Source organism: Xyrauchen texanus, chromosome 7 (assembly GCF_025860055.1).
Source record: "Xyrauchen texanus isolate HMW12.3.18 chromosome 7, RBS_HiC_50CHRs, whole genome shotgun sequence".
NCBI lineage: Eukaryota > Metazoa > Chordata > Actinopteri > Cypriniformes > Catostomidae > Xyrauchen > Xyrauchen texanus.
In genome coordinates this window covers 23,507,051-23,519,052 of record NC_068282.1, presented here as the reverse complement: position 1 = coordinate 23,519,052, position 12,002 = coordinate 23,507,051, and the positions used below count along the sequence as shown (strand labels likewise).

The 12,002-nt window shown below is 36.7% G+C and overlaps 2 protein-coding genes across 3 annotated transcripts in view; one reads left to right on the top strand and one right to left on the bottom strand.

The window, feature by feature from the left end:
* LOC127646711 (tyrosine-protein kinase JAK1-like) overlaps positions 1 to 6,147 on the top strand; it is a 42,751-nt gene extending 36,604 nt beyond the window's left edge. For both annotated transcript variants that reach the window (XM_052130532.1, XM_052130533.1), the window contains exons 21-24: positions 372 to 544; positions 720 to 837; positions 1,773 to 1,883; positions 2,940 to 6,147. In XM_052130532.1, coding sequence (XP_051986492.1) covers positions 372 to 544; positions 720 to 837; positions 1,773 to 1,883; positions 2,940 to 3,041 — 504 coding nt within the window. In that variant the 3' untranslated portion in view covers positions 3,042 to 6,147. The remainder of the gene's footprint in view (positions 1 to 371; positions 545 to 719; positions 838 to 1,772; positions 1,884 to 2,939) is intronic.
* A 2,923-nt stretch (positions 6,148 to 9,070) lies between these two features.
* The window catches only part of LOC127646715 (ribonucleoprotein PTB-binding 2-like), a 110,209-nt gene continuing 107,277 nt past the window's right edge, over positions 9,071 to 12,002 (bottom strand). The window contains 1 exon segment of the mRNA XM_052130546.1: positions 9,071 to 9,495. Coding sequence (XP_051986506.1) covers positions 9,358 to 9,495 — 138 coding nt within the window. The 3' untranslated portion in view covers positions 9,071 to 9,357.

The following is a 12,002-nucleotide window of genomic DNA, read 5'->3' as shown; positions in this document are numbered from 1 at the left end:
AGAGAATGTTATAATAACTATGTTTATTTAATTGTTTATTAACATTTATGTTGACAAGACTGTCATTGGATTTTGAAACTTATTGTACACAAGGGGGAACCACCAAATATGTTAATTAGCCAACCGGCCCATGCAGATAATCTAATAATGGTCCAATATTTGCTGATATATTGACCCCCTATGCGTTAGATTATGGTCAAACTTTATATTGAAGAGGTTTTGTATTGCTTGTTTTACCATTACAATAATACATTGAGTTCTCAGGATTTGCGATAAGTCCATGTGTTTTGTTTGTTATGTAGAATATTGCACTATTGAGACAGCAGTGTAACTCTATGCTCATCCCTGCTGTTTTCTGACCTCTACTCTAGGGCATGGACTATCTGGGCTCTCTGAATTACATCCACAGAGATCTGGCTGCTCGGAATGTTCTGGTGGAGAATGAAGGCACAGTGAAGATTGGAGATTTTGGACTGACAAAAAGCATTAAGGACAGTGAGGGTTACTACACTGTGAAAGACGATCTGGACAGTCCAGTGTTCTGGTAAGCTTCAATGATATCACTGGACTGCAATGACAGGATCTCCATGAATTCTAATACGAAATGTGTGGCCCAGTGATATGACATCACAAGTTATTGAATTACATACAACTATGAAATGCCCTTAAATGTTGCTGGAAAATCCACCTTGTAAGCATTCTTTTCCTTCTATTTCTAGGTATGCTCCAGAGTGTCTGATCCATTGCAAGTTCTACAGGGCATCTGATGTGTGGTCTTTTGGAGTGACCATGTATGAGCTCCTCACGTACTGTGATCCCTCATGCAGCCCAATGTCGGTAAGTGGCCAGATGCTTTAAAAGAGTCATGAAAAGTTAATGAGCCTTTAAATTACCTCATATATTTTAAAAACTTATATCAAAAAATACAATTTAAATGAACTGTAACAAATCCCCCTCCATCCTGGAATTCTTCATCAGTTTATTTCTTAAAGGGATAGTTCACCCCAAAATGAAAATTCTGTCATCATTTACTCACCCCATTGTTATTCCAAACCTGTATGACTTTCTTCTGTGGAACACAAAAGATGATGTTATTCAGAATGTTAGCCTCTGTCAACCTTCATTTTCATTGTATGGACAAAATATGCAATGAAAGTGAAAGATGATCGAGACTGTCAGTCTTTACCATTCTGCAATGGAGCCTCCACTCAGTAACACCACAAAATAGCACAGCCGCATTGTCACTCATAGGACAGACTTATTTATGTAATAATTTTTCCTTGTGATCGAATTAGAAATGCAGTGTTTGATTGTAAACAGCAGGAGTATAATACAGATTTGTTACTAAGCAGAGTTGGGTACTTGTTATTCACTTTTAGACACCCCATGTTCATTTAATTAAGTCTGAAAGAAGTCATTGTTTAAGGGGAACCAGTGAATATGGTTCTCTCTCTCTCTCTCTCTCTCTGAGAGTGTAGCAGATGGTGCCAGTCTGTGCCCAGAGTGGCAGATGTCTTACCCAAAGGCTGTAGTAGATATCTGTGTAAACCAACCCTACTTTTCCTCTTATTGCCACTTTTGGAGGAATCGTTTGCACGTCGATTTGAGGGATTTGTCAGATTTTCCCAACACAATGCAATGGCACAATTTACTACAATGGTTTCTCACCTACTAAAAGCACTGTAGAGGGTTAAATGTTGTTTGGTAGAGAAGATAAGGTTGGATGTCAATGTCTTAGTCCAGTGACTCTACTGTGCTCCACTCCCACATAGGTGTTCCTCAAAATGATTGGTCCAACACATGGCCAAATGACTGTTACCCGATTGGTCAAAGTCCTGGAGGAGGGAAAGAGACTTCCAAAGCCAGATGGCTGCTCAGACAGGGTAATGCATAGTTTGATTTCACAATTACAAAATGCTTTGCATTTATGTGATGGATCATATTAGTATTCCATAAAGCAGGGGTTCCCAACCATTTTGTCATAAACAACTATTACCTATAAAAAAGTTTGCCATATAGGCTTCCATTATTTGTCAATTAATTATTTAGTTTCTTTAACGAGTCAAAATAATTTTCTGTGGTAAACGACTGGATGCCACCAGATAGGAATAATCTATTCAAGTTTCAGTAAATATAACAAATTAGTAAAATATAATGAATCTTTGCAAATTCTACAAATAAGTAAAACTAATTAAATAATTTTTACATCAAAATAAGTGTTCTGTTTTGGTTTACATTCATCTATATGTTCGACCTTAAAGGAATATTCTGGGTTCAATATAAATTAAGCTCACTCGACAGCATTTGTGGCATAATGTTGATTACCACAAATAAATTATTGATTCGTCCTTTCTTTTCTAAATAAAAAAAAAGCAAAAATCAAGGTTACATTGAGTCGCTTACAATGGAAGTGAATGGAGCCAATTTTCATTCATTCTTCTGTTAAAACTCATGTATATTTGACCTGTAAAGTTGTTTAAATTGTAATTTTTACAGTAATTTTAGGGTTATAAGGTTTGATGACATTATGTCGTCATGGCAACAAAGTGATTTGATCACACTAAAATGGTAACACACTGTTTCAAAAGTATAGCCACAAGACGTAAACAATATGTGAGTATTTTAATGTTTATAGATTGGCCCCATTCACTTCCAATATAAGTACCTCACTGGAACCGATTGCTGTCTATTGAGTTTAACTTGTATTGAACCTGGAATAATCCTTTAATTTATAGTTTTATTTAATTTGACATTTCTATTGAATCCCTTGCAGTTCTGCAAGCCCCAGGTTAGGAAACCTTGCAATATAGTATTATCATGCTTTACACACTGTAAAAATACTTATTCATGTAATGATGGTGAATGGTTAGGTTATTAAATGCTGCAGGTATGTGCTGTACTCTCGGCTCTTTCTGAATGTGTTCTTTTTGTTTTGAAAGTTGTACAATCTGATGAGGAGATGCTGGGAGGCGACGCCTGAAAAAAGGATTGACTTCAAAGGCCTGATTGCCGTCTTTCCGCAGATGAACGAAAATCAGTAACTATGGAAATGAGATGGGACACAAACTCTACCTCTTTTGCAAGAGACAGTCCCAGTTGACAGTTTAACAACAAAACCCACCACAAAAAAAAGAAAAAAAGATGTATCACTGTGCAGTGTAGCATTTTTTCAAATATACTCTCCCTACTATACCCACACGCAATGAACTCAGATAAACTGCAAGCCATTTGAATTACAAATAGCAAAAAACCTGCCAGAATCACTGAAGTGAACAGTCGAACGCTTCCCGGCACTTGATTCGCTCCTTTTTCTCTTCAAGTTCAAATGCAGACCAGACATGGGTGAAGAGAGGACAATTTGGAATCTGTTCACACATACTGTTGACTGCTTCTTATTGTGCCTCAGTGTCAGACTTGTCACCATGTTGCATGTATGAATGACCCATTATTTCCATGGTGCATTTCAGCATGCACTATTGAATCCGCTCACACCCTTCAATAAGTCACGTTCAATGACAGAGCCCACTGCTGAGAATTGAAAATTGTTGGGGTCAAGAATGTAGATTTACATGTGTGGTCGGTTGTTTGAAGCTTCGATGAGTGGATGTTGAGTGGATTGTGCCCCCACATGTGAGATGGATTGACGTGTGGAGTATGGTAAGTGCTCAAAGACTGGGTTCGAGTATATGTGAGAGAATGCGTATCTTAGCTGATCGTGTCTGACTCGGACCAGACAGCTGTCCTCCTTCATGGAGCACATCTGGAACACTGGAAGGTTCCAAACGTACTGGATTACTGAACTTTGAAACGGTGTGCACCAATTGAGTGAACTATGTTGTCACATCCAAAGAACTGTACTCTCTCGCAAAACATCACATTTGCCATGGAAAGCTAAGGTGGATGATTTTGAGAGCTGAATGTGGAAGTATATATGGATATGCATCAAGGGGGGGGTACATTGCTTCAGTGTATTGCCTACATGAGCCACTAGGGGACAGTAGAGCTTATGAAATATCTCTCATGATAACATCCACATCTTTGTGCAAATTATATTCTGGGCTCTGCTGACTTTCAGATATTGAAGTAACCATTTTCATATACAAACTACATTAGTATTTGATGTTTCCTTTTTTTTTTATCACAATGCAATTAAATGCAAACTAACTGATATAATGAAAGTGCAACATGTTTCTGTTGGGGAACTGTCAGTGTCTGGAAGATGGATGCTGTTGAAATGTGCTAGTGCTTAAAAGCCTTAGCTGTTATTCATATCGCTTACGAGAGGCTTTGTATTCAAAGACACACTCATTCCTATCTAATTATCAGATTATGCTAAATCCTCACATGATTCTTGAAAAGGGAAAATGTTTTATCTCCTAGGTGAAAGTGTCATGTGGTTTAAAACTGAAGGCTTATTTAATGTACATTGCTGCCTTCAAATCCACGCCTCCACACAATGGAATAAAGGAAAAACAGGACGAAACTTAATAACAGGCATTATTCTCCTGTCCTTTAATGTGGAATGCAAAACAATTCCATCTGCTCAAAATTAAAACCCCAAACTATTTTCCATCAAAAAAGAATTACAACAGAATTGTATCCAACAAGGGAAAATGTACATAAATACACATAAAATAAATACAGTTAATAGTTTTTTTTTGTGTGTGTGTTAAATACCCCAAAGCATTGAGCTCTGTAACATCTACTTATAAAGAAGGAAAGAAATTACTTTTTGTATTGCAGGAGTATATGCATGCTTAAATTCCACTGTTTCCTAAAAATAGCTTATTCACAGTAAAGCAATATCAATAGAGTTTGGATATAAAATATTGCAAAACCTGAATTCAAAGTGGAAAAAAAAATTAAGTACAACTTTTAAACCTAAAACAGGCTGCAATATGTATACAAAGCACACTAGTGTTGAAACCCCTGCATGTTGGAACAGGTGACTACCATCTACATCATTAAGAGACACTTAAGTATTGCAAAGCTTTGAGATACAGGTGCACACATACACGTCTTTGACATTCAGAGGGGAAAAGTTCTCACATTGAGGTCTGTTGATCTCGCAGTGTGCAGAATTGGAAAGATACATACAGTCTTGACTAAAGATATAAGGGGAATGTTGGTATGTTGTTAACCCTCAATAAATACCAGGGTCAACAGAAAGGTAAGTAGGCACAATATCTCATCCTTCACCTTTTGACAGTAACTGGAAAAATATCAAGATATAATTTACCTTTGTTATTAGACTTCATAAGAAAATAGCAGAAAAATTGATGTAAAACCTTTCTTGGTAACACTTTATTTTAAGTGTCCTTAATAATGCACTAGTTAAGAATGAATATGAATGTATAACTAAATGTTGAATGACTATCATAGCCATAATTTATAACTTATTTTGTGTTGACGGTAATGCAATTAATGTTCTATTTCAGATATCATATATATCAAGTTTACTGAACAATATTAAGCCAGTGATTAAGGCCATTGACTTAACAACGCTGTGTGCATTTTCCATTTCCTTTTTTGATTTGTAACTAGTAATTCTAGAACAAATAGCTTCTCTAAAAATGTAGGGCAACATATGTTGACAGCGGTACTACATTTTGAAATAATACCAAGCTATAGAAAGTCAGATGTTTTTTTTTTTTTTATCAAATTGTGTATTATGTTTCCAGGATTGTTGCTTATTCAGGTTTCTGAGATGTAACTGACATTATATCAGAAATTTGGATTGAATGCACTTCGCTCCATAGAGAGCTGTAGGATGCTCCCTTGCTTGACCCCCTGTTCTAAAGGGGAAGTTTAACCTGTTTATGTTTATTGAACTATATTAAGACGGCAATTATGACCAAGTATTATTGGTTTGACTAAATTGTTAATAAAGAACTGCTAAAATACTATTTGATTCCTATAACACAAGTTATTCATTTGTTTGACATTTAATGGTGATTACAGTATTTGCGGTTTACTTAATTTATTGTAATTGGAGCATTTTCAAAACAAATTCATAACTTGAGCAGGTTAAACTTTCACTTTAGAAAAGGGGTCAAGTTGTTATTAATTTACTAGTAACAGCTTTATAAAGCCAATTCTAATTAACCTTAATTACTGGCTTAATATTGTTTAGTAAACTTGATATATGATCCCTGAAATTAAACATTAATTACATTATTTTCAGCACAAAATAAGACGTTTATTAAGTTGTAAATTATGGCTAAGATAGCCTTATTCTACAATTATATATAGATTAGTTAGTCTTACTCATGATTAACTAATGCATTATTGTGGACCCTTAAAATAAAGTGTTACCCCTCTCTTTTTCAGATTTTCCTTCATTTAGGGCCTCCTACTGACAAAAGCATAATCCATGCTAAAATGGTTTGTGGGTCGTAGTTTATAGCCTGGCCGAAATGTATCCAAAAACCTCTTTAAAATCAGACAACATATCAGCATTAATAAGCTTAAGCTGGTTTAAGCTCTCCTTTTTTTGTTTTCTACAGCAGGAACATTTAAAAGAACATTTAGTCATCACAGAAGTGGGAGGACACAACAGGACTCCAGACTAAAGCTGATGAACAAAAGCTTACATGTGCGTTATAATACCTGTAGAGTTCTCATTTTGGAACTAGTCTCGTTTTTAAGGAACTAACAAAAATTACCAACACGACAAACTAAACTTAAACAGACAACCAAAAGCTTACTTTTTACATTTATTAGCATGTCTTGTATTCCCTCTCAAAATAAATAAATAAAGGCCTCGGTGTATGAGTGGTGCCGATTTATGCTCAAAGTGGGACTCAGAGCTTCAGGTACCAATATCATTTTGGGATTGTCTTTTATAGTCGTAATCAATAACACAATAAAGCAATGTAAATAGGACGCAATAATAACAGAGCCTCCTCTTCAAATATATTGCCAACCTTGTTGTGGATGGGAGAGAATGGCTTTCAGAGAGTGCAGATCAGAGACAATCACTTCAGAAGAGTATACTAAAAGGAAGGCACAGAGCCTTAATCATAAATGGATGAGCATGCTAAGGAAAAGCCTGCACATGCTATGCAGTGGCAAAACAAAACAACAGCTTCTTTTAAGACATTCGGCTGGCAGACTGCATCCAACCAGTAACCAATACAATACACAGTTAAGCTGAATCAACAGCATTTGTGGCATTGATTATCACAATTTTGTTGTTTAAAAAAAGCAAACAATGTGGTTACTGTAGCACTTCCAATGGAATTGAATGGGGCAAGCCCATAAACATTCAAATAAGCACTGTTTGAAAAGTATAGCCACAAGATGTAAACATTATATTTGTTAACATGTCTTTAGTGTTATAATGGATATAACTTTACACAGGCTAGTTTAGAAAAGTTATTGTATCATACTAAAATCATGTTAACCAATATAATGTTTATGTCTTGTGGCTATACTTTTATAACCATGTGTATTTTAATGTTTATGTGCTGGCTCCATTCGCTTCCATTGTAAGTGCCTCTCTGTAATCGTAATTTTTGCTTCCAAAATGGTTTTTATGGTAATGAACATTATGCCACAAATGCTGTTGATTCAGCTTAGCTTGTATTGAACCTGGAACATTAGTTTAAGACTTGTTTTCAGAGAATGTGAATATGTATATTTTGTCTTGTTCGTGGCAGTGATTTGTGTCACTCATTTTAAGAATAAATCTCTCTAAATTTAGATGGCACAAGTTAAAACAAGTGGGACACAAACTGCCAGTCGAACAAGATAAAAAAAAACACACATATCTAAGAGATGTTCTCTGAAAACAAGTCATAAAGGAGTATTCTGGGTTACAATACAAGTTCAGCTCAAATGACAGCATTTCTGGCATGTATGTTGATTTTTTTTTTTTCCAAAGCAAAACTAAAACACTGAGGCACTTGCAATGGAAGTGAATGGAGCCCATTTTTGGAGGGTTTAGAGGCAGAAATGTGAAGCTTATAATTTTATAAATACACTTGCATAAATACTTATTAAAATGTGTATTATTTGACCTGTAAAATTGTTTAAATCAACACAGTGTGTATTTTAATGTTTACAAATTGGCCCCCATTCACTTCCATTGTAAGTGCCTCACTGGAATCTAGAATTTCTAGAAAAGGAGGGACGGATTTTTTTGTTAATATTATGCAACAAATGCTTTAGATTGAGAATAACTTGTATTGAACCCGGAATAATCCTTTAATATCTTCCACAGTTTTAAATCTCATGAATATGTATCTTGTTTTAAGCCTGTTTTAATATTTTAACTGTAAAACAAGAAAGATTCATTAACAATAGGATTTTTTGGTTGTTGTTTGTCACAAAAAAATATAAACTCCCCCATTAAAGAATTAAAGAGATTAAACGTCAGTATAATGAAGCACTAATACCCATGTAAAGGCATTATGTTAGATAATTACCATGTGGGTGTTCAATCAGGGCCGTTTGCCATCTGTCTAATCCGCTCTGACCTCCCTGACACACTTCCAGCCACAGAATATTACTACTATTACTGCAAATATATTATTACCCTTACCTTTATTAAAAAGAAGAAAAGCGTAGGTCACCACTGTGACAATGAGGGAGAAAAGTGACTTTGTATCAAAGTTGGTAGAGGTTATTGCCTTAGTCATGTCTTTGAGTGCCCTGTGTTTTAAGGCTCCTGCAGTATTCAAAATGGCTGATCTTTCCTATAGATACAGCAGTACATACAGAGACAAATAAAAGATTGATCATCAAAGATATGAACAATGCCTTGCGCTGCTTGCCATGTATACACACAAGTATTCGCGTTTCCTGTATGTTTAGGAAAGCTGACCTCTACCCAGCATTAATAATAAAGATAATATGACACATAAAGCAAGACATAATATTTCCGTAATGTCTGTACATGGTAAAAAATACATTAATTTAGCAGAATATATAATAAACATCAGCTATGGCCTACCCTGTCAAGACAAATTATTTGAAAATGTTATTCTCTGAGTGTAGCTCAATCTTTATCAGCCCTTAACCGTTTTAAAAGGAAAGACGGACAACCCCCCTTCCCTCCCCAATGGTACACCCCGCCTGCGAGAGAAGTGAACAGGCAAAACACAAAAAGCGAGATATCAATTACCATAATGTATCAGAGTCTGCCATCTTTAAAGGTCCAGCCTGGTACCCTGGCCACATATAAAGTTCAAATAGGAGGCAAAAACCTGCTAACACACAATAAAATGTACAATCTCTTCAGACATAACGGTTATACAAGACTAAGAGTTAAGGCCTGGCCAAGACGACAGCAACTTAGTACAAAGAGGAGTGTGTGCAAGCATGTGTGTGTGTATGTGTGTGTGTGTGCGCGCACTAGATCCTCTTCTTTTTGTAGTAGTCGGCATACTGGCCCCCAAGACCCTGCGAGTGCTGGCCTACATACTGCCCCTCTGATGTCACTTCCTGTGTAGGCAGTGTGGGGTATTCTCGCTTTTGCCCTCGAGCTTGACTCTAAGAGAGAGAAAAAGATATTAATTATTTATATTATTAGTTTGGCACAGACTGCACGTTGTTCTTGAAAATAATTTCACCTGTCTGATGATGCATCTATGCACTTTGCTTTTTGTATAATTGGTGTGACGTACAGTAAATGACTGACAGGTTTTTTTTTGTGTGACACAGTAAGTGATTGACACCCTCTCCCTCAGCCCACACATACGTCTGAGGAATTTTCTGACTCTTGCACTATGATAAAGCATTCATTGTTCAATCGGTGAAGTGCAGTTAGAGGTGTTTATCTCTCATTCTGTCTGTCTTGCTACTGCCAGACTCCTGCTGGTTTTTCTCTAACAGGCAAAGCTGCAACACACATGCACATTTTTCTGTCATGGTAGGGACTTTCCATTGATTCAGTAATTGACTTCCATTAACCATTGTTTTAATAATGAGTTCATGAACTAACTTTCTGCATTTTTAGATGTTCATCAGGACTAGATTTAGTATGTTTTCATTTGGTCTCCAAAATGTCGGCAAAACCACTCTTACTATGGCACAGTTTAGGTTGCAATCCAGAGTGCAACAGCGTCTGCCCACTTTTTCAGCCATCTTGGTTCTGGAAATATTTTCCCATTAATTTTTTTCCATAAGGATTTCATAAAATCCTTGATAAAAACAGTTCTAAGCCGTGAAACAAACCAACCAGCTCCGAGGGGAATCACAGCATTCCAAACTTTAATTTGAAGCGAAAAAGTATTTGAAAATTTAGACAAGACAAAGGTACAAGACTGTGTACTTAACGTATTTACTGATGGAACTAATTACAATTTCCTGAAGCATTGCGAATTGCCTATTCATATTACATATAGAATTAAAAATGTGGGAAAAACATAAAATCATTGATATAAAATTGTTGATTATAAATATAGAATCAATATATTATTATTATGTTTATTATTATGCGAGTAACTGACATTACATTTTAAGCATTGTCATCAGTGTCCTGCTGTGTGACGCTTTCCTCATCTAACTATTTTAAACAACATTTTATGATCTTTTATAGCTATATATACATATACAATATATTATTATTATTATTATACTTGTTGTTTACACAACCTCATATTAACTAAGACAATAGCTTATTTGCACTTCTAGAAAAAAGTTGAAAGGTGATAAACATATTTAAACGTCACCTAACATACACACTTTCCCATGTACTCATGTACTTTTTAACCTAACATCTGTATGGAAAAAGTTTTCAGACATGTAATTTGTCTGAGCTATAAAGTGCTTATTTTAGTGCTTTCTTTAAAAAAATCCACTCATCTCATTTACAGTGGTTTTATACAGTATGTTTTAAAGTTATGACAATTTTTGTCTGTTGTCATTTGTCAATCTGTTGTCCTGACTAGCAGTCTACACAAAAATTGTAAATTGAGCCAGAAAATTAAATCAATGAGCCAGTGTGTTACGGTGTGGTGTTGCGGGCCAGAAAGTCCATGGCCACTTTTTAGTCCCAGTCCGCCCCTGCTGCCTGCTCTCATCGGTTTAGAGGCACATTGCCTGAACAGCCAAAAGAATTCTAGGTATAGGCCAAGGTACAGCCCAAACTGAGGTTGCCCCCTGCTGACTATGCAAAAACATCAAGGTGTATTACGGAATTTACGTAAAATAATGTCACATTAATTTTCATACAATTAAATTGCACTAAATAACACATTAAATCGACAGTCCTAATACAAATATATACACCGATGAGCCAAAACTTTATTATCACCTGCCTAATATGCTGTTGGTCCTCCACATACCGCCAAAACTGCGCCGACCTTCCGAGGCATGGACTCTACAAGAATCCTGAAGGTGCCCTGTGGTATGTATGTGGTACATTACCAGCAGATCCTTCAAGTCCTATAAGTTGTGAGGTGGAGCTTTCGTGGATCAGACTTGTTGGTCCAGCACATCCCACAGATGCTCAATCGGATTGAGATCTGGGAAATTTGGAGGCCAGGGCAACACCTTGAACTCTTCATCATGTTCCTCGAACCGTTCCTGAACAATGTGTGCAGTGTGGTAGGGCGCATTATCCTGCTGAAAGAGGCCACTGCCATCAGGGAATACCATTGCCATGAAGGGGTGTACCTGGTCTGCAATGATGTTTAGGTAGGTGGCACGTGTCAAATTGACCTCCACATGAATAGCTGGACCCAGGGTTTTCCAGCAGAACATTGCCCAGAGCATCACACACCTGCTTGTCTTCCCACAGGGCATACTGGTGCCATAACTTCTCCAGGTAAACAGTGCACACGTACTGGGGATGTAAAAGAAAATGGCACACATCGGACCAGGCAACCTTCTTTCACTGCTCCAAGGTCCAGTTCTGACACTCGCGTGCCCATTGTAGGCACTTTCGGCAGTGGACAGGGGTCACCATGGGCACTCTGACAAGTCTGGGCTACACAGCCCCATATGCAGCAGGGTGCGATGCACTGTGTGTTTGTCGCATTCCTACCGTAATATCA